Consider the following 23,614-nt stretch of genomic DNA (forward strand, 5'->3'; position numbering starts at 1 on the left):
CGGGATGATCTTTGGAGGGTCAGTGCAGACTCAATGGAACGAATGGCCTCTTTCCACACTGTACGGATTCTATAAGACTGTAGAATATTATGGATTTTATTAAAATGTATAATAAACTATATTTGTGTTTACAATCTAAATAATGCGTATATCCACACAAAAAAAATGTAGAACATTTTTCCAAAACTAATAAATCGTGGGCCGAAGGGCCTGTTCTGTGCTGTATTGTTCTAAATTTGGCATTGTGTTACACAGGATAGTTAAGTTCTAATGTAGTCTTTGTGAAAAGTAGTATATGCTGCTATATGCTGAGTGGACAGGGTAGGGGATGGTAATAGGAAATTGGATCAGTGAACTTAATAATTCACTAGCCATTATAAAGTCCAATATTCTTATCCTTATTTTGAATAATACTTTAGTTCTTTTTTCTTACTAATAAAATATGCGGCAGTTTAAAAATAAAAAAGAGAGTTGGTTGATGCAGGGGACTTCCACTGAAATCCATGTCCAGGAGTTGAGTGAGATATAACTCAACAACTGGGTGCTCAGGTTTCCTCCCACAATCCAAAAACGTGCAGGTTAGGTGAACTGGCCATGCTAAATTGCCTGTAGTGTTAGATGAAGGGGTAAATGTAGGGGAATGGGTCTGGGTGGGTTGTGCTTCGGCGGGTCGGTGTGGACTTGTTGGGACGAAGGGCCTGTTTCCATACTGTAAGTAATCTAAAAAAATCATCACTGACGGAAGTCAGTAATTGCAATTTGACAAGTAGTGTTGGGGGTGGGTGGTAGTGCAGATGGATATTACCACGCATTTTTGCCACCAAAGAAGTTAAGTTACAGACATACTGAAATATTGTTAAACTGTCCAAGATTTCCTCCTAGTGGTTTGATGCAAAATTGGCTGACATCAAAACATAGTCAATAATGGATTAGAGGTAATCAGATCTATTATAATCAGAAACAATTAACTAATGTAACCACTGTATTATTTTAAAAATCCATTATTTCAAAGGTATACCTATAAAATCAATCTGACAATGTAAAAAATATTTGTACCATACCTTGACATGGTAGAAGATTTTTTCTATTAGCTCATCACATTCCTTGGTTCGCACTTTCCTAAGTACAGCCAAACATTTTCTAAAATCATCAGTATCATTGTGTGATAGTTCTGTCAGAAAACATCTGAAGTGAATGCAACTTGCTACAATCTCCATTCTTTCCCTGCAGGATAAATCTTTGGACTTCTTGATGTGTTCTGGATAACTTCAAGGACAAAAAAAAACAAGAATATAGCATTTTATTCTAAGAATATGAACATTAAAAGCACCATTATTCAAACAAAATGTTGTTTGAGTGATAAATATGTTCCAAAATTTCTCATTATACTTGAAGAATCATGCCCTTGTGTGCATGAATTTCTGCTATCATTGGCAGGAAGAACTCCATAATATTATTTTCCAAACATTTGAGAATGAGTTGCTGGTAAGAAGCAGAAGATTCGATGTGATAATGGAATATTTCTTACTGTAGAGATAAATTGGAACTTTTAAAACTAATGGCAACTATTGAAAATTAAATTGAAATTCAGCATAGTAATGGTTTTGTACAATTGTACATTTCAGGAAAATAAAATAAATTTAGGACTTCAGCTGGCATCATAGCCTTGCAAAAGTTCTTTTGTGAGTTTTAGAGATTGTTTTAAACTTTATTTTTGTCCCAAGTTGTTTTCCAGTGCCCTTTGCCTGTAATGTTTTTGCCTGCTCTTGTTGATCTGTTTGTCTATAAACAATACATCTCAAAAAACTAATGGATAGATTACAACAAATACTTTGCACCCAGATAGAAGAAGAACGGATTTGGTTTTTTTGGTGAAACAGCAAATCCAGATCCTTGAATTTTTGAAAGTAATCATTATCATTCAGCAATATAACAAATTTACCGTTGTTTAGAATGCTATGAATTGTTTTATTTATAATTGTTGAGACTATCGCTTTTTAAAAATTTTTCTTTTTTTTTGGTTTGGAACTGAGAGTTGAGGTTATGTGTTGAACTTCAAACACCTGCTTATTTTAAAGGAGAAGCACACAAATGCAGGTGTTTGCTGTTGGGGACAAGCCTTGAAGATAATGCAAATTATTTTTCTAAGGATGCTGCAGGTAAACTGGCACTAAACTGATGCTATGCTCAGGGATGGCAGTTGGATGGATGTAGAATTCAGTGCTAATCATCCAACAGCAGCAGAAGATGGAGTGATTTTGGAAAACTTCCACACTAGTTACATTGTTTTGCTCCCTATTGTTTGTCTTTAGTTATCACATTGTTGAATGTTCTGGGAAAAGAATCCCAGTCTCTAAGAATGAAATATTTCTAGGAGTCTGTTGAAACTGTTTGTACTAACCAGTGACTTTTGAACTTGTGCAAGATAACCTTCTATATGCTGAGAATAATTCAAAGACCAAGGATTTTGTGAAGCCTGGTATTCATAATATGAAACTATTTAGTTAAACTGAAAAATTACAATTTTTAATAAGTATATCCCTTAACTGGATCTGTCTGTCTGTCTGTCTGCCTATATGCAAGTTGGTGTTATGATCAAACGAGATTGGGTTTATATTATAGATATTAAGTTGTAACCTTGGTGCATAAGATGTGTTGGCCGGGTTAGGAACAACTGGCTAATGTTGAGGATGATTTAATGTCTTTATTTCACTTTGTTTTACGAATTCAATGATAGATTTAGTTTAACTGGCTGTTTCTGTTATAACACAATGTTATTGATTGGTTTAGAATATTGTGGATTGCCTCAGTTGCTATGATGTAATTTGTCACAGCTATCAAAATGTGAGCAAAGTTGTCACAGCAAGTTGCAGGATGTGGATTGACCTGAAGCCGCCTCATTCAGATGGAATCTCTTAATAAAAATATTTTTTTGTCTTCAGTTTTGTCAAGAAAGACCTGAATTATCATAACAACATTGAGTTAGCACAGTGTGAGAGAGGTGTGTGTTTGGCTGATTGTCTTTCTCATATTATTTGATGAATTAACTGTGACAAAACCAAATTTAAAAAGGATAGTGGGCAGAAATTTACAGGGTGTGGACTTGTAGGCAAGTCAACTGATACACCCTCTAAATTTATTTTCTTCTGTACAAACCCCCAAGTTCAGTCTGTTGCAGGGATCTCTGAATTTGGACGTCAATGCTCGGAACCATGTGGGCACACTGATTGGCATATGTAGATGCTCAGTGTGGCTGCACAGCCAGACTAATTAGTGCAGAACAGAATGCCTATTCCAGCAAGATAATACTGGAGTCAGTTGAGCTTTTAACAAGCATAACTGACCCTTAATTATTTAGATATGGACAGATTTTGGCATCTGTCCATCCTCCCTATTAGGGAATAAACTCAATTTTGGATGAGAAAATAGTGGGCTGGTAACTGTCCTAGTTAAGTGTCTTTCCCCCAGCTGCTAAAATCCCACTACACAGGGGTATGTAATATCCACACTATGGTTTCAGACAGAGCAATGATCTTACCTCAGTAAGAAATCAATCAGTTGAGCAGCACAAACACTTCTAATTCTCAATGCTATTGCTTCACTGATGTGTTCAGCTTTTTTTATGAAATGGTTCATTTCCTGTGTGTGCAACAAAAAGGGTTTATAAAACCAAAAACACCTTTTGAGCAAATCTTTTTAATAACTAAACAAAGTTTTTCCTGGCATATTGATGAACACAGTGAATAAAAGTAATTGAAAGGTAAATAAAATTGGATGGCTATGTTAACAACAAAAGAAAATGTATTAATATCTCCCTGGATATAACATTTCCCTCTCTGGAGGTCACAATTGAGATGGCCAGAAAGAAAAATAATTAGCTGAGCTAGCCCTGGAGAAAAACTCCTCTCCTTCTTGCTGCCTTAACAAATAAGTGCAGAATGACAGGGCCATAATGCCTTTCCTAGATAGCCTTAATTGCTGGCAATCACACAATCAAGTAATGTCCATTTAAGGGCCTCAACTTGCCACCTCGTTAGTGGGTGAAAAAGGTAACTTATTTCTCAACTGGGAAATCATGGTGACCTGCCTGCCAAATTGAGGAGGTGGACTGCCTCCAGCTGTCTAATCTGGAGGCAGAGGAATGAATGTCTCTCAGAAAGCCACATGTCCTTATCGGACTCCTCCTGACCATGTTCCTTTCTTGCACCCTACTTTGTGACAAGGAGATAAAAATGACAACTTCTTGCTGCTGATTTCTCCCAGGAAGTATGCCTTGACCAGTGAACATCATGTTGCTGATTGACCAACAGCTTCTGGTGATTCGTGTTGGCAGTGTTGAGGCCTTTGATAGGGTGAGAAACTGACCCTGACTCATCTGTGAGCTTTTAATGGGCTGACTGGCAGGCAATACTGTGACTTACCTCACACATAAGGCTGGCATGTTAGTCATCATTTAATGCTTTTCTATGAATTAGACAAATGTTTTAATTGTCTGACATACTTGGGTAACTCTACTCTGTTCACTGCAAAGTGTTCATTAAAATGTTACTTGCCAAATGGATTTAGTAACAATTCATGAATGTTTCCAAATCTGAAAATATAGGAGTAGAGTTCAGATCGAGAGTTAGCAAATACACTGAAATTTAGGCAGAAACCAGATCCATCACATTCCAATTCTGTTGATTAGGGGATATAATTCTGTCAATGGTGAAACACTACACTTTTACCCACACCCTTACAGCAATTTGAAGTGTATCCAGAGTGGCAGGAAATCTGTCACATATTCTTTCAATGTGGCTAGTGGGACCTATTCTGCAGAACGTATGCACAAAAGTCAAAGTTTTAAATCACATAAAAGAATAAAATGAAAATCTATTGCAGGCGAATTGGTGTCCTTTTGACTCAAGGCACACCAACATTGGACAAAAAGTACCTTCCATCTTCACTTCAATTGTCTTGTTGAAACCTTTCAGATTGGGAGGGTGCTTTTTGATACCACATTAAGGACTTTGAATCTGATAAACCACTGCTTATCCTTTAGGATTTGGAATGAAGTTAAACAGGTCAACATTAAGCAATGAACAAGAGTTTTACTCCACTAGTTTTCCTCATGGTTCAATGAATGTGTCACAATTTCTACCCTATAATTCTTACCTTTCATGAACTATATATTTTAGTGGAGATCCTGTATTTCCATACCATTAGGGCTGTGTTTAATCTCTTTGCCCAGCAGAAACATACAATCTGAGTTAAAATGCTAGTCAGAGGTAGTGTGCTACATTCCCACTCCAATCAACATTAACAACTTTTCATTGAAAGTTTAACTAGAATTTGGGTACTGAAGACTTGAGTTTTGCGTACATGTATATGCACAATTGCAAAGTCAATCTCTCATCTTTTAATGCAGACTTAGCATGTCATTTATGCTTAAAAAAAAGGCCAGCATTTACTACCCTTTAGTCACTGAGGAAGTGCAGTGAATTCTTCTCAAACCACAGAAAGCAGTTTGATCTAACCAGTTGGCTGGTTATGCTACTTCAGAGGGCAGGTAAGAGGCAACCCATGGTTCAGTCTAATCAAATTGTGTGATTTTTTTTAACTATTTCAATATAGATATTCAATGTAAATCAGTGGAAATGGATGTTGAACATTAGGATTTTAGGCTTGAACCAGATAATGTTTACATTACAAATCCAGTTAGAATTAACATGATTCATGCACTTATGAAAATGTACAAAATATAGAATAACATTTCTTGGTAGACACAATTATTGTATATAATTGAATAAATACCTACCTGTTTGATTTTAGCTGGCAGCTGTGACCATGTCACGTCTTCCATTTTAAGACTTCTTGATAGCCTTGCACTGATTTCTGACTGAAAATAAATGAGTCATTCTTTCAGCCAGGCTAAAAAAGGATAGTTCCGAAATTTAAATAGTCTATACATTTAAGTTTCAAAATTAATACAGCAAACTTCAGGAAGCACATTTCATCTAGTATTCATACTTGGGTGACAAAACATATAGTGGTAAAAATTATAAAATAACTCAAGAAAATGAGTTGCTTCTTTGTGGATTCAGAGAAATTTCTCCTACAGATGTATCAAGATGAAAGAGCATCCAGTTGAGATGATTGTTTATAGCAAAATGCCCAAGCAGGATTTCCACCACAGCATTAGAGTGGTTCATGGTTCACTCATTATTCAACTCCAATCCCATATTGAAATTTCCAGGATTAACTTTTCTCAATGTATCCTCAGTCATATTTCTATTTACGTATGCAAACACTCATTACTGGATAAGAAGAGGGAAAGAGAATAGAATGTCTTCAGCTGCTTAATGGCCTAAGTGTCATTGCCAAAGTTTTCAAATTAGCAATTAGAGGCCTAACATAGCTGCAGTTATAACATTTACTTCAATCCTACTTCTACGAATAAAATGACAATTGTGTCAAAAATCTCTATTTCTCCAAGTTCTGTTACTGAATCACGCTACATAGTTGTTGGCTGCTGTCTTATTACCATTCAGCAGTGCTGAACTAATAATGACAGAAACTGCTGCCAATTGCTCATTAAAGTACCTTCAGAAGAATGGGAAATTCTTGCCTCTTGTATTAATTGTTGTCTTAGCCAATAGTTAATTGGATAAAAAACAAACTAATTGCAGGCCTTAAAGGAATGGATCTATTATTGCACAATTTCCACTCAAAAGCCTAAACATTAATAAATCCATTCATTTATAGTGACCAGTGTCACGGGGATCCTCAAAGTTGAAGAAATTCTTATTTCTTCCCTTTACTCTGTTTCCTAATTAATTTAAAATCCCTTTTCTATGCTAGTTTGAGAGTTATAAAAAGCTTAATGTGTTCAGAGTGCAAACATTCCATTTCCAAATTTTCAAACTATATTTAAGATGTGTGGTGTCGCAGGTTTATTAACTCTATCTTTTAAGAACATAAGGACATCAGAACCAGGAGCAGGAGTAGGCAATCCAGCCCCTGATTTAGTCTCAGCTTCAACTCCACTGTCCTTACTGCTCACCATATCTTTTTACCGGTTACTAATTAAAAATTTGTCCAGCTCCTCTTTAACGTTATCCAGTTTCCTGGCATGCACCAAATTCTGGGGTAGGGAATTCCCCAGATTCATGATCATTTGAACAAAAGGATTTTTCCTTATCTCTATTTTAAATCTGCCACTGCTTCGCCTAAAACTATGATCTCTTGTTCTAGGTTGTCCGACCAGGAGAAACATATGATGTGTCTTTTATTGGTCTGTTTTTAAAAAGGGAAATATTTGCTGATGCAATGCATAAGGTTCAACAACATTTAAATGTAAGGATTTAAATCTTCCCTTTCCAACTGAACACACCACCAACAACACTTATAACATCTTTAAACATAGTTAAAAATTACACAACACCAGGTTATACTGTAACAGGTTTATTTGGAAGCACTGTCGAATTATAACCTGGTGTTGTGTAGTTTTTTAACTTTGTCTATTAATCGTTAATGCAAGAGCATCATTTCTAGGTTCTTAATATAGAAGAATTATATGACTTATTTCTAAAATAATTCAAGTAGCTTCATGCACTCTGATACCACTTTTGACTGTAAAGAAAAAACACGTTAGTGTTAATCACATCAAAAAGAAAAAACAAATGGGTACAGTGTGAACTTGTTAAATCATGAATAATGAATATTTGGCTCATAATGCTTTCAAACTATAAGTGGGATACACTCATTTAAATGTGGAAAATAAATCTGGCAATTCCACACAGCAGAGAGTGCAAAGATAATACATTCTGCATTGAGAAGAATAGTTATTATACAGTGATGTCTCCAACTAATTTCTTTCTTTTGGCTTTACCTGTACTGTGCTGATCAACTTCTCTGAAGCACTATACACACATCTGGCTTCTAAAAAGGGATCTAACATTGATGCTTTCAGAGTTATATCTTTAATTTCAGGATGGCCCATGAATTCTTCACTGAAAGACAAAAATGTATAGATGGCATTATGCGTAAATAAGGGGTTTTCCTCACTCCATACCTTCAAGAAAATTTTTTGAAATATTTTCACTTGTTATTTTGGGGAGGATTCCTCACTGTTCTCAAGTCCCAAGTCACTCATCATTTCCTGACTGGGAATAGGAGCAGACAATCTGTCCCTACACCTGTTCTAGAAAGTTCACTAATGCAGTTTTTGTGGAGTCAAAGTGAATGAAAACTCAATAACCTACTAAATTACAATTATACACCTTGCATCTAAAGTTGTTTTCTTCTATTCCCTATAATGCTCATTATTGAACTGTTACATTTTGGTTGATAAGGTTCCTGTGATACTGCTTCTTGGCATATATTGCTAAGCTAACGATGATGTGGAGATGCCGGTGTTGGACTGGGGTGGACAAAGTTAAAAAACTACACAACACCAGGTTATAATTCGACAGTGCTTCCAAATAAACCTGTTACAGTATAACTTAGTGTTGTGTAATTTTTAACTATGTTAAAGATGTTATAAGTGTTGTTGGTGGTGTGTTCAGTTGGAAAGGATAAAGAAAATAAAAGGAAGATTTAAACCGGAGCACTCAGAGGAAACCATGCAGACACAGGGACAATATGCAAACTCCACACAGATGGAGTTGTAGCTCTTCACAAATATTTGCCACATTTGTCTTCTATATCTCTATTTATTCTTCACTTTCTATGTTAATTATGACTCGAGTATATACTCGAGTAATAATTGAATTTTTTTTGACTGCCTTTTAAGGTTAAATTTATGGGGTCAGCTATTACATTGATACTTTTGAGGGGCTGAAATTCATGCCCGTCAAAATTCAAACCGCACTGTTGGAATATTGCGTGCAATTCTGGTCTCCTTCCTATCGCAAGGATGTTGTGAAACTTGAAAGGGTTCAGAAAAGATCTACGAGGATGTTTCCAGGGTTGGAGGATTTGAGTTACAGGCTGGGACTGTTTTCCCTGGAGCTTCGGAGGTTGAGGGGTGACCTTATAGAGGTTTACAAAATCATGAGGGGTATGGATAGGATAAATAGACAAAGTCTTTTCCCTGGGGTCGGGAATCCAGAACTAGAGGGCATAGGTTTAGGGTGAGAGGGGAAAGATATAAAAGAGACCTAAGGGGCAACTGTTTCACACAAAGGGTGCTACGTGTATGGAATGAGCTGCCAGAGGAAGTGGGGTAGGCTGGTACTATTGCAACATTGAAAAGGCATTTGGATGGGTATATGAATAGGAAGGGTTTGGAGAGATATGGGCCGGGTACTGGCAGATGGGAATAGATTGGGTTGGGATATCTGGTCGGCATGGACAGGTTGGACCGAAGGGTCTGTTTTCATGCTGTACATCTCTATAACTGTCTATTCAGAAAGGGGTGTGGATGCATGAAATTCATTAACTGCTTTACTTCTTACACATTCCACAAACCTGCTGAGACAAAAGGAAAAAAATGTCTATAAAAACAATAAAACTGGGAAGTGAACATACCAGTTTTCAGGTACACAAGCTAAAAACACCGAGTCAGACCACTGTGTGTTATTTCCAAGTTTTACAATTTTTTGCTTCAGTGAAGCATTTAATTAAATGCAAGAAACCAAGCCAATGTTCCAGATTGCAACCCAAAATGTTGAAATATGGTGAAGGGAGAAGACTTAGTGTTGCTCAGGCATGACCCGTATATATCAGCTGATCCTTAATAGTTTCTCATCAGAAGATCAGAAATCGCTTTCTTTATATGGGCTACATAAAAGGAAGAGAATGCCAATCACTACAAATATTTCTGTAGATGTGGTAAGCTCGGGGTCAAATGGCTGAAATGCTTGCCCTCAATAATATTCATTGATATTGATTGTGGTTCTACCTTATCGTTTAGTCCTCTGATACTTAATAAAGTAACTATAAATCAATTAGAGAAGTAATTGTGTGATCCAGCAGCAATTTGTGCTCATAATGAGCAAGTTTCAGACATAACGCTATATTGGTATAATCCTGAATCTTTGGCCAAATGATCCAAATGTAGTCTCCTGCTGCAAGAAAAGTATCAGACAATTAAATCTTAGCTTTGTTGATAATTTCTGCCCAAAATAGTACTGTGATTGGCAATGCTTGTAGATCTAGTTAGCTGTGTACCAACAGAGAAAAGCTACTAACTAACAGATTTATGCTAAACATATTTTAATGTCAGTTCTTGCTCCTACAGCCATAGGGTACAAGCTGATCGCTAGTGTAGAAAGTTCATTGAAAGTAAATAAGAATACGAATATCAATGTTATTGATATTCCTGCTATTTATATTCTTTAAAATTTTAGTTTGAACAAGACTCTTAAGCTCATGAAAGGGGAGGTTTACCTTTTATATTTATGAGTGATCCAGGATAAAACATTGAATAAATCTTCGATGTCCAGATCTGCTTGGAAAACTTGATTTAGGTGATGAAAAATACATGCATGGTAAGCTTTTGCAAATATTTTAAAGATCTCATTTTGGTTTGAAAAAGACAATATATTGGTTAACACAATCTTCTGCAGCTTTGTTACATATTTCTCTACATCATTTTCGGCACCATTTTTCAGGAATAGCGGAATTTGATTTTGCACAAACAATTCCACTATTTCAGTAAACTGTTGTTTCCATTCCTTTGTTCTTTCACATTCTAAGCTGTCTGTTTCCAGTTCCTCTTTCAACTGAGCCACCCTGTCATCTTCCAGCTCAACTACACGATACACCAATAATATAAATTCGTCCTGCTCTGGAGGCAATGTCCCACTAAATGATGAAATATTGCTTTTCAATTCTTCCAAAAGACTGTCCACATCCAATATCGTGTGCTGTTTTGGATTTGTTTGCATGTTATTTACTATAGGTTTCTTCAGCGAACTGTATCTGTCTTTGTGCTGATCAAGCCAAGAATTCACTTCCTTGAACCTTCGATCTTGCATTAATTTTTGTACTTCTGTAACTTAGGAAAGAAAGTTAAATAAAATCGAACAGGTTATTTTCAGAAGATGTAACAAGTACAGTCTGATTCAATTATTTAGAGATCTAGTACTCCTATCTTTAATTCTATTTGACAACTAGATTCAGTAAATATTAATAACATTTGGAACAATGAAATACAATTTTTAAAAAACTGCCAATTTTCTTTCCTACACTTCTAAAGACATTTACTTAGGGCTGCCAGACACACTTCCACCCTCCTATTTATCTCTCAGCCCCCTGCTCACCCCCACCCCCATCACATTCCTGATGAAGGGCTTATGCCCGAAACATCAACTCTCCCGCTCTTTGGATGCTGTTTGACCTGCTGTACTTTGCCAGCGACACATTTGACTGTGACTCTCCTGCCTCTGTAGTCCTCACTTTCTCCTAGATGTCTTGTTTTGTCAGGAACAAGTTTTTTTTCACAATGCGTTCTGGTGATCAAATAGCTTTCTCCAGATAGCTCAAATGAATGGATTTTCACTGACTGAATCCCCTTTACCAATTCCCTTTGCAACCGCAGCATCTCCCTCACTTTATGCAATTACATTAAAACAATCTCATTATATAATTGCACCCTACAACTATAACACCTAAGATGAGCAAAATGTAATGGAAGCAGACACAATTATGCCAGTTTTACTCTTATGTAATAGTTCAAAGAATGGAAAACATTTAAATTATGTCAGCACATGACCTCCCACCTCCAACAGTCCCTCCTCCTTTTGCCATTAGTTGTGCTACATAATCAATTCTCAAGGCTCTTCAATGTGCATCAGTTTGGTTTTTGAACATCTGGTCATCCTATATTTACTCTGACAGTGAGAAGATCCCAAAGGTATCTATAATAAACTCTACACCGCTTAAGTAGCCATTATTCAAAAGTGTAAAAACAATGACTGCAGATGCTGAAAACCAAATACTGGATTAGTGGCGCTGGAAGAGCACAGCAGTTCAGGCAGCATCCAACGGCTTTTGCCCGAAACGTCGATTTCGCTGCTCGTTGGATGCTGCCTGAACTGCTGTGCTCTTCCAGCACCACTAATCCATTATTCAAAAGTGGGCCTGGCCAACATACGTTAGATGCTATTTAGCATGCTATTTGTCACACCTGAATAAGGCCCACTTTCTAGGTTAAAAAAAAAGCATCTGCAGGACATTCTCAGAGAAAGCAGGACAGGTGTTGAGTTGCGAGTCATCAGAGCTAGTGAAGAGATCATCGCTGGATCGTGATTGGACATTGGAGGATCGTTTGGTTGTGCTGACCTGCTCTTGGTGGATCTTCATGCTGGCTTCGGCCTAACGCCAATTCAGGGACCAGCCAACCTCAAAGCTATGGCCTCGACAGCTGCCCGCAGCCCTGGGCAGGGGGTTCGAAACACAGTCAGGGTGACTGTGAAGAAGATTGAGGATCATACACCACTCGACCGCACCCTGTTTATTAAGAAGGTACTGTTGGGATGCTGTGGGTTTGCTGCTGCAGATGAAGGAGTTGACCCTGACCGAGTGTTGCAGACTGGCACATTCCAAGGTCCAAGACTACGTGTTGAGGGACGCGCTGAAGCTTGGGGCAGCTGCCGCCAAGGCGCGGTGGGGAAAGACCACTGTGTAAGATCGGCCTGCCGAAAGAAGAACAGGGGGCCCATACAGACGTTTTTTTGGGCTCTGCTGATGCCTCAGCCAAATATATGTATATATACAAGATTGAAAAAATGCACAGGATTGTAAAGGACAAGAATAAAGTCGAATCTGTGTTTGTAAATATGGACATATGTATGGCATGATCCAATGTACAGACCATCAAATCATTTATGAATAAAGTATATTTTTGAAATATAAAAAAAATACTGCCTGCAGTACTGAGAGTACCTCACACCTGATGACCAGGTTTTTTCCCGCGATGGAGAGCGACCGTTGCCCCCATCTGCCTAGTTTCTGTCTCATCTTCCTGATCCGCTCCTCCCAGGTCTTGGCGCACGCCCCAGCCCCCCCGAACCAAATACCCAGCACCTTCAGGTGGTCAGTCCTGACGGTGAAGGGGATAGAGGATTGGTCGGCCCAGTTCCCGAAGAGCATGGCCTCGCTCTTGCCTCGGTTTACCTTGGCCCCCGAGGCCCGTTCGAACTGGTCGCAGATGCACACGAGTCTGTGCACGGACAGCGGATCCGAGCAGAAAACAGCGACGTCATCCATGTACAGGGAGGCCTTAACCTGCAGGCCCCCGCTGCCAGGAATAGTCACCCCTCTCAGGCTCGCATCCTTCCTGATGGATTCGGCAAATGGCTCTATGCAACACACAAACAAGGCAGGTGAGAGGGGGCATCCCTGCCTGACTCCAGATCTTACAGGGAAGCTATCTGATTCCCACCCATTGATTGAGACTGCACTGACAATGTTGGTGTAGAGCAGTCTGATCCAATTTCCGATTCCCTCCCCAAAGCCCATTTTGGAGAGGACATCCCTCATATATGTATGCGATATCCTGTCAAAGGCTTTCTCCTGGTCAAGGCTGATGAGGCATGTGTCCACCCCCCTGTCCTGCACGTAGGCGATCGTATCCCTGAGGAGTGCGAGACTCTCAGAGATCTTCCTGCCCGGTACAGCACAGGTTTGGTCCGGGTGGATCACCGATCCCAGAGCAGACCTGACCCGGTTGGCGATGACCTTTGACAGGATTTTGTAGTCTGCATTTAACAGTGAGATCGGTCTCCAATTTCTAATTTCCTCCCTCTCCCCCTTCCGCTTGTAGACGAGGGTGATGATGCCTTTCCTCATGGATTCACTCATGGTACCTGCCCGGAGCATACTGACATACACCTCCAGCAGGTCCTGGCCGATCAAGTCCCAAAGAGCGGAATAAACCTCGACCGGTAAGCCGTCGCTTCCGGGAGTTTTATTCTTTTCGAAGGACTCGAGGGCCTTGGTCAGTTCATCCAGAGATAGCGGCTGGTCCAGCCTCTCTCGTGTTCCGTCATCTAGGACCTCCGTGATAGAGGACAGGAACGACTGGGAGGCCGCGCTGTCGGTCGGCTTCGAGTCATACAGGCTGGCGTAGAAGGATTTGCTGATCCTCATGACGTCAGCCTGAGATGACGTTACCGAGCCATCTTCTTTCTTCAGGCTGCTGAGCACGGAGCTCTCTTTGTGCACCTTCTGGAAGAAGAAACGTGAGCACGTCTCGTCCTGCTCCACCGAGCGGACCCTGGACCGGAAGATTATCCTGGAGGCCTCCGAGGCAAAGAGCGAGGCTTGCTGGCCCTTCACCTCCTTGAGGTCCTCCGTGACATCCACCCCCATCGTCTGCAGCAGGAGCAGGTTCTGCATACTTTCCTGGAGCTGGGACAGTTTTCCCCGCCTCTCTCTCGCCTCCTGGACACCTTTGAGGATAAAGAACCTCTTGATGTTCCCTTTTACCGTTTCCCACCAGTCCGCTGGAGACTCAAAGAGGGGCTTCACGGTTCTCCAACCTGCGTAATCCCTCTTGAGCTCTTCGATGTTTCCCGGGGTCAACAGCTTAGTGCTCAGTTTCCACGTTCCCTTGCCCGCCCGCTGTTCATCCTGTAGGTGACAGTCGGCCAGCAGGAGGCAGTGGTCAGAGAAGAACACCGGCTTGACGTCGGTGGATCTGACCGAGAGCGTTCGGGACACAAACAGGTAATCTATCCTTGAGCGGATAGACCCGTCTGCCCGTGACCAGGTGTATCTACGCTGCGCTCCATCTGCAGGGGCGCTGAAGACGTCGTGCAGCTTGGCGTCTTTGACCGTTTCCATCAGGGCCCTGGACGTAGCGTCCGGTTTACTGTCCCCCCCGCCGGATCGTCCATCAGCATCAATGATGCAGTTGAAGTCTCCGGCCAGAATGACCGGCCTGGACGTAGCCAGCAGCAGTGGAAGCTGTTGCAGGACGGCCAACCGTTCACTCTTACCCACTGGGGCGTACACGTTGATTAGTCTCACGGGAGCGTTTCTGTATTTGACGTCCACGACGAGGAGGCGCCCGCCCACCACCTCCTTAACCTCGGAGATGGTGAAGTTGCCTCCCCGCAACAGGATACCCAGGCCGGGTCATCAGGTGTGAGGTACTCTCAGTATTGCTATATGTGGCACAGGTCTGGCCTATCCCCAGGACCTGTGCCGCCGCAGTCACCCGGGCCATCTTCCAATTCATTTGGAGATCAAAGATGGACCGGGTCCGAAGAGACTCTATGTACAAAGACCGGTGCAATGGGGGAAAAAACACGCCCAATGCCACCCTCACCCTGATGGCCACCTTTGTGTGTTGCTGCATCAAGCTGTGCGTGGATCCCCGGTACGCAAACACCAAGTGTCACTACGTACTGAGGTTCTACCTGTCCCCGGTGTTGCGAAGGATGGGCCTGGCCTCGCTGCCGCGGAACGCTCCGAGTAGTTGGACCGTTCCGTATCACCTGTCCTTCGTGGAGAAATTTATGAGGAAAAACACCTTTGACCACAAGTCCATCAGGAAGTGGTCAGCACGTAGCGTCCTTGAGACCCTTCGGGAAAAGGAGAGGGCGGATCCTGTCGAGCGGTTCCCTGAGCAGACTGTCAAAGCCATTTGGCAGAATGCCTCATCGCCAGAACTTTCCAACAAGCACCAAGACGTGGCTTGGCTGGTGGTGAGAAGGGCTCTGCCTGTGAGATCCTTTATGCACGCCCGGACTCTCTGCCGCACCGCACGCTGCCCTCGAAGTGGCTGCGGGGGGGACGAGACTGTCACACACCTCCTTCTGGAATGTGCCTATGCAGAGGAAGTCTGGAGAGGAATGCAGTGGTGCTTGTCGAGGTTTGTCCCGAGCAGCGCCGTGACGCGGGACCCCGTCTCTACGGCCTGTTCCCCGGGACTCACACCGAGACGAACATTAACTGCGCCTGGAGGATCATCAACTCGGTGAAGGACGCTCTCTGGGCGGTCCGAAACCTGTTGATCTTCCAGCTGAAGGAGTTGACCCCGACCGAGTGTTGCAGACTGGCACATTCCAAGGTCCAAGACTACGTGTTGAGGGACGCGCTGAAGCTTGGGGCAGCTGCCGCCAAGGCGCGGTGGGGAAAGACCACCGTGTAAGATCGGCCTGCCGAAAGAAGAACAGGGGGCCCATACAGACGTTTTTTTGGGCTCTGCTGATGCCTCAGCCAAATATATGTATATATACAAGATTGAAAAAATGCACAGGATTGTAAAGGACAAGAATAAAGTCGAACCTGTGTTTGTAAATATGGACATATGTATGGCATGATCCAATGTACAGACCATCAAATCATTTATGAATAAAGTATATTTTTGAAATAAAAAAAAATGTATACTGCCTGCAGGATTTCCCTGGGGCAGGCTACTTTGATGTGACCTTCAGAAGTGTGAAGTAGGAGAAGGAAGGGGAGCCGCTGTTTTCCATCTTGTCAGCAACCCCATTGTGTGTGCTTCCTGCAGAGGAATCGGGTTGTTACAATCCATATGTACAACCCTTATGTTCCAGCGGCTGATGTCCTGACCTTCCTGGGAAGGTACGTCCAAGTTGAGGGAGAAGCCACTGATGTGATCGACCCCTTTGGGATCTGGACCAGTAAGCGGCAGGTCAGGGTAACTCTGAGGGCCAAAGCATCTGCAGTCATTGTTTTTACCTTGTTGCTGCCTGAACTGCTGTGCTCTTCCAGCACCACTAATCCAGTATTTGATTTTCAGCATCTGCAGTCATTGTTTTTACCATAGTGGGAACATCCTCCACCCACCCTCGAGCTTCGCAATTGGAGGGAGCAGAGGCTACCTGACATATGCAGGGCAGCCAAAAGTGTGCCGAACCTGCGGAAAGTCGAGACACGTGGCAGCGGATTGCAAAGTGACCATCTGCAGGAACTGCAAACAGGAGGGTCACTTGACTAAGGACTGTCAGGAAGAAAAGAGCTGCAACCTGTGCGGAGAGGCGGGCCACATGTATAAGACCTGCCCAAGACGGGGGGGGCCCCACTTACGCACAGATGGCTGGAGGTGGCAATGTGAGCCGTGGACCCCCAAAGACCAGTAAGGTCCACCCAGACAGCAGAGAAACGGAGTCTGGTGACACCCAGAGAGAAGAACAGGCTGGAGTGGAGGAGGGGGCAGCCAGCGGAGAGACACAGCAGCTGATCCTAGCTCTAGCCGGGCAGATGGAAGAAATGGAGGAGGAGGAGGTAATCAAGCAGGCAGAGGAGTGGATACCTGTTAAAAACAGGAAGAGGAAATCTTGCCAGGCTCCCAAAGCCTCCCAGCAAAAGGGGAAAAGACAGCTGCACGAGGGAGGGACGGCCAGCTCTTCGGAGGGGGAAGATGGACGCAAAGAAGGCCATCACCACCAGAAGAAGAGACAGAGCGCCGTCGGTAAAGAGGAGGGCATTTCCTCCCAACCAGGAAACAACGGACCCCCCGAAGTCCACCCTCCACCCAGTGAGAACCAGGAGGTACCCACTGCCCCACAACTACAGGCAACCGAGAGCTGTGATCCTCTGACAGTCCCATTGTCAGACACAGAACTGGACAGTGAGGACCCTTGCCCTGGCTCAATGACACCAGAGCGGGTAAATTACCCCAGTGAGGAGCTGGATAGCTACCTCAGCCCAGTGAAGGTCCAGCAGTTCGTGCTTACCTTGGGGTGTAGACAGCCACCCCAGAGACAGGACAGTCAAATGGACAATGGTAACTCCATGAACTGGGGGTTAAAGAAGTTTCATTTGCTTTCATATAACAGGGGACCCACTCTTTAGGTGGGTTCTGCTGAAGCCACAGCCAAATACCAAGAGACAGGATAGTTAATAAAGGAAACAGTTAATAGGATAACTGTGAATTTGATTAATTCAATTTGTTCATGTAATGTTAAGACATGCAATGTAGATAACTATGAACAACATGGAAAATTGTACAAGTACCAGAGATTTATTTACATGAATAAAGTATATTTTGAAATAAAAAAAAATGACTGCAGATGCTGGAAACCAGATTCTGGATTAGTGGTGCTGGAAGAGCACAGCAGTTCAGGCAGCATCCAAGTAGCTTCGAAATCAACATTTCGGGCAAAAGCCCTTCATCAGGAATAAAGGCAGTGAGCCTGAAGCGTGGAAAGATAAGCTAGAGGAGGGTGGGGGTGGGGAGAAAGTAGCATAGAGTACAATGGGTGAGTGGGGGAGGGGATGAAGGTGATAGGTCAAGGAGGAGAGGGTGGAGTGGATAGGTGGAAAAGAAGATAGGCAGGTAGGACAAGTCCGGACAAGTTATGGGGACAGTTACTGAGCTGGAAGTTTAGAACTAGGGTGAGGTGGGGGAAGGGGAAATGAGGCCCTGGGGTTGAAGTGTTCCGAGGCGGAAGATGAGGCGTTCTTCCTCCAGGCGTCTGGTGGTGAGGGAGCGGCGGTGAAGGAGGCCCAGGACCTCTATGTCCTCAGCAGAGTGGGAGGGGGAATTGAAATGTTGGGCCACGGGGCGGTGTGGTTGATTGGTGCGGGTGTCCCGGAGATGTTCCCTAAAGCACTTTGCTAGGAGGCGCCCAGTCTCCCAAATGTAGAGGAGACTGCATCGGGAGCAACGGATACAATAAATGATATTAGTGGATGTGCAAGTAAAACTTTGATGGATGTGGAACGCTTCTTTAGGGCCTTGGATAGAGGTGTGGGCGCAGGTTTTACAGTTCCTGCGGTGGCAGGGGAAAGTGCCAGGATTGGAGGGTGGGTTGTTTGGGGCGTGGACCTGACCAGGTAGTCGCGGAGGGAACGGTCTTTGCGGAAGGCGGAAAGGGGTGGGGAGGAAAATATATCCCTGGTAGTGGGGTCTGTTTGGAGGTGGCGGAAATGTCGGTGGATGATTTGGTTTATGCCAAGGTTGGTAGGTTGGAAGGCTCCCACAGTCCAAAGATGTGCAATTCAGGTGAAATGGCCAAGCTAAATTGCCCCATAGTGATAGGTGCATTAGTGGGGAGTAGGGGAATGGGTCTGGGTGGGTTACTCTTCAGAGGGTTAGGATGGACTTGTTGGGCCGAAGGGCCTGTTTCTGCACTGTAGGGAATCTAATCTAACCTAAAAGCTTGTCCTACCCATCATGCAAAACTTTCTTCCCACAATTCCTCTGCATGTTCCTTGGCCGCCATCCTCCTCAGCCCTTGGACCAAATTAACCAACCTTTCAACCCTTAAGAGCTCAGACACCTATAACTTGCATGTTAATGCCAGCTTACTTTATAAAGGACACACATGCAAATTCATGCATTTACAGAGTGTACTGAGGTCAGCCAGGTAGATTTCATTGAATATAAGTTCTCTGATTGGGGCAGTTAATCTTCGAAGACTGTACTCAGTATGTGGAAACAATTAATATTTTCTGGGCAAAAGACATTGGGCAGATGAAAGGGAATGTGTAATTCTTCTGACAACTTGTGAACCCACAGCTGTTTGGGTTATTAGGAGTCTAACTTTCCCTAAGGCAGAAGATGAGGCATTCTCCCTCCAGGTGTCGGGTGGTGAGGGAGCGGTGGTGGAGGAGGCCCAGGACCTGCATGTCCTCGGCAGAGTGGGAGGGGGAGTTGAAATGTTGGGCCATGGAGCAGTGCGGCTGTCCCGGAGATATTCCCTGAAGCGCTCTGTGAGAAGGCGTCCAGTCTCCCCAATGTAGAGGAGACCACAGCGGGAGCAACGGATACAATAAATGATATTGGTGGATGAGGTGAAACTTTGATGGATGTGGAAGACTCCTTTGGGGCCTTGGATGGAGGTGAGGGAGAAGGCGTGGGCACAGGTTTTGCAATTCCTGTGGTGGCAGGACAACAGGATGGGTTGTTGGGGGGGGGCTTGGACCTGATCAGATAGTCACGGAGGAAACAGACTTTGCGGAAAGGGGTGGGGTGGGAAATATATCTCTGGTGGTGGGGTCTGTTTGGAGGTGACGGAAATGTCCACCTATTGTACTCCTTGCTACCTTCTCCTCAGCACCACCCCCCCCACCCCCAATTTATCTCTCCACCCTGGAGGATCCCTGCCTCTATTCCTGATGAAGGCCTTTTGCCCTAAACGTCGATTTTCCTGCTCCTCGGATGCTGCCTGACCTGATTTGGACACAAATATCTGGTCCTGGCAAAACTGAAACAGCTGGTGATGATGCAGGAAACCAAAGGGCCATCGCAACCTGAAGTGAAACCTTTTTGGACCCGGGGAGACCAGATCCCAATTGCAGATGGCATATTATTGCAGGGAGCAAGAATGAGTGTCTTGAGCAAAGGTCACTAACAGATAATGGCTGAACTCCTCCAGGGTCTTTCAGAGCTTTCCAAAATGAGAGGTGTTTGAGAAGTTATGTCTGGTGGCCAGAAATGGATTCAGACACAGTTGTGTAGGTGGGGCAGTGCCCAGAGTTCCAACAAGGAGAAAAATTACAACTGCAACACTCTCTCAATCATGCAAGTGGCCAGGTAAACTCTGGACTCAAAGGTCTATGCAGTCCTCTTCATGGGCTCAATGTTCATATTCATTGTGAATGTCCACTCAAAGTGGCTGGACTTACATAGAGTTAATTCATCAAACACTGAGATGACAACAGAAAAACTGCACACGTCTTTTGCAATACATGGACTCTTAGAAGTGTTGGTAACAGATAATAAGCCACTGTTTATCAGCAAGGAATTTAGATATTTCCTAAAGTTGAATGTTATTCAACATGCAAGGACAGCTCTATAGCATCCATTACCCAATGGCCTGGCAGAAAGAGCAGTCCAAACTTTGAAAGCAAGCTTAAAGAAATAGCCTACAGCTTCACAAGATAACAAATTGTTCCTGTACTTATTTGATTATAGGATCCCTATATGCAACTATAGTTCCAGCAGAGTTGTTCATAGGGAGAAGATTCCCCACACCCAGGTTAAATCTGAACTTCGTGGACCTGGGTGATGGTGGTGGAGTGGGCAGGATGGAACTGCATCAGGAATGCCAATGTCAGGCACAAGACTCCATTAAGCGAGAGAGACAGTTTACTTCAGGGAAAAATAGTTGTTGTAGGAACTACTCGAATGGCCCTGCACGGGTAAGTGTCATGGTCAATGCAAAGTCAGGTCCAGTAATGTTTTAAAGTTCAGGTAGATGCGATGGTCCTAAACAAGTGTGTAGACCATATGAAAGCTGCAAACCCACAAACAGTGCAGGAGAAAAACGTGTCTGGTTCCTTGACAGCCTTTCTAACTGTTCCAGAATCTGTGGATTCTCCATCTCTGTCAAGCGTTTAAAGATACTTTGGAACCTGAAATAGATACAGCGGATCTCACCGTCCCGATGCCATTGTAGCCTGAAGAGAACACATTCTTCCGAGATGCTCTGAGAACAAGAGGCGAGCTACTGTGTATTTACACGCTGCACATATTAGGGTTGGACGAACCTGTCCAGATGCTAAAATGCTCTGGGAGGAGCCACACACACACAAAAAAAGCCTATATCCTCAGACTCAAAGGGGGAGAGATATAGTGATTGTAACAAGGTCAGCCAGGTGTACCTCATAGATGACAGATAAATACAGGAGTGTCAGACATCCTGCTCACTCAGAGCTGGCTCTGAGGGAGCTAGATCAGTGTCAAGGGCTCCCCATGTGTAAAGAAAGGGTCACTTGGTTACGGGGCTACTGGCCTCTGTGTAATTATTTCATACAGGATGTATCTTTATGGCTTTTAGGTTGATATTTTAGCAATGACATACTCTGCAATTAGAGACTTTGTGGCAAATTTCAGAATGATAAGGTGCAATATTACCAGTTAGTCTGACTCTCACCAATTACTAGTGAGGACCTCATCTCGATGTCCAGGATTTGTTTGTAAAATGTGGCATTTTGGTCTTTATGTTGAGAAGGGCCTCACGGGTCATCGCATAGAATTTTCCCAAATTTCTAACACTGCAACATATGCTTGCAGCTTACATAACAGGTACACTGCATGTGATTCAAGAAGTTGAGGTCATGTGGAAACTGTCCACTGTGTGGCGAAGGAAGACTACAGTCAGTCAGGAGGACTGCCACAATTGGTCAAGGGGTTTGCCTGATTCCAGTCCAGGGACTTGGTCCTACCAAGGTCCAGGGATCCTTGTTCTTGCAGAGAATTGGACCACAGTCAATGCTGCAGGTCAAGTGTAAGCAGTCCAGGGAATACATTAGGTCAATCAGGGTTTCGCGAAGACATCAATCCGTAAGGGGTGTAGTTGCAATGAGACAAAGAAAGAGATTGAATATGATGGAGGTGGATGCCACAGACTCTAACTGCAGAATATGTGATTGCTAAGATAGCAACCTAAAAGTCATGAGATACATCCTGTGTGAAATAACTCCACAGGCGCCAAAGCCCATCACCAAGCCACCCTATTCTTACACATGGAGAGTCCTTGACACTGATCCAACTCACCCATAGCCAGCACTCAGTGAGCATGAGGTCTGTTTTTATTAGTGATGAGGTAGGAGAGGTGGTGAGGCATTCCTAGTGAGTTCATAGTAAGTCTAAAGGGTAGGGAGGGTTAGCTTGTGGTGGGCAAGAGCCATTGAGCGGACATGATGCATGTAATGGAGTTATAGCCCATAAGTCTTGATGAGGGATGGGTGCAGTGGCAGAGTAAGTGTGAGTGATGACTCTGAGTGTGAGGTAGCAGAGGGAAGATGGTGATATTTACCTTTGCACTGCACAGCAGTTTGTTGACCTTCTTGCACTATTGCTGGGTATCTCACTTTACCTGAGGCCAAGTTGTAACTTGTGTCCAGGCTGGCTTGATCTGGTGGCATAGCCTCCGGTTGCAGAAAGCTGGAAAAAGATTGCCCTCTTCGCCATCACCACCTTCAGGTCCCTATCCATGAAGCAGGAAGTGAGTTTTCCTTTTGTCGATATCATGTCATGAAGGTAGAGTTTCGAGTACCACAGGTGTGCAGTAGCTCCTAGTTTGCAGTGTTTGAAGTGGGCTTTAAATATGGACCAGGTGTGTGAAGGCCAGAAGGCCCTGGCAGTGGTGAATATTCCTGCCTGTGATTTTCCGTTAAGGCAATCAAGAATGTGGTTGTATAAGTAATGAGGTGAAGAGTGGAAAACTGCATGAGAAAAGTCAATGCACACTATGGCAGGCCACGTGGAATAAATCACACTAGACAAAACACTAACTGAAAATGGGAACATTTCACCGTATGAATTGAACCAGCTAACGTTTAGTAGTCTGGATGACTTGACAAAATGCAATGGCCCTGAAACTTAACAAGTCACCAATCCTGGCACTAACACCAAAATCACACCACCAGGAGGAGCTGCTGCTAACCTTAACAGACTGATGTGTGAGACTCTTACTAAAAATTGACAATTGTCCACATTGTACCATTCACATTATACAATTTCCATTGCATTGGATTGTACCTCAACCTGACCCACATAAGGCCTGCAGTGGGTATGGTCAGTGGTAGGGGCAGAGTCCCAGGTCAGGTTGAACTTTGCAATTTGGTCTGCTGAATGAATATAGTCATAGAAGTGAAGTCCACTTCATTCTAGACTAAGATTGCTTTAAAAAAAACAAATGGCACATCTAGTATCCTTCAGACAGAATGCCAGTTACCTCCTTCAGGTACAACTTACCATTTA

The 23,614-nt window shown here is 43.2% G+C and overlaps 1 protein-coding gene across 1 annotated transcript in view; it reads right to left on the reverse strand.

Moving 5' to 3' along the window:
• The window catches only part of LOC140476255 (exocyst complex component 3-like), a 78,824-nt gene that overhangs the window by 17,653 nt on the left and 37,557 nt on the right, over window positions 1-23,614 (reverse strand). The window contains exons 5-9 of the mRNA XM_072568567.1: window positions 10,372-10,981; window positions 7,871-7,991; window positions 5,798-5,878; window positions 3,539-3,639; window positions 1,062-1,266 (exon numbers count right to left, since the gene is read on the reverse strand). Of these exons, the coding sequence (XP_072424668.1) occupies window positions 1,062-1,266; window positions 3,539-3,639; window positions 5,798-5,878; window positions 7,871-7,991; window positions 10,372-10,981 (1,118 nt within the window). The remainder of the gene's footprint in view (window positions 1-1,061; window positions 1,267-3,538; window positions 3,640-5,797; window positions 5,879-7,870; window positions 7,992-10,371; window positions 10,982-23,614) is intronic.

This window comes from Chiloscyllium punctatum, chromosome 4 (genome assembly GCF_047496795.1).
Source record: "Chiloscyllium punctatum isolate Juve2018m chromosome 4, sChiPun1.3, whole genome shotgun sequence".
NCBI classification, from domain to species: domain Eukaryota; kingdom Metazoa; phylum Chordata; class Chondrichthyes; order Orectolobiformes; family Hemiscylliidae; genus Chiloscyllium; species Chiloscyllium punctatum.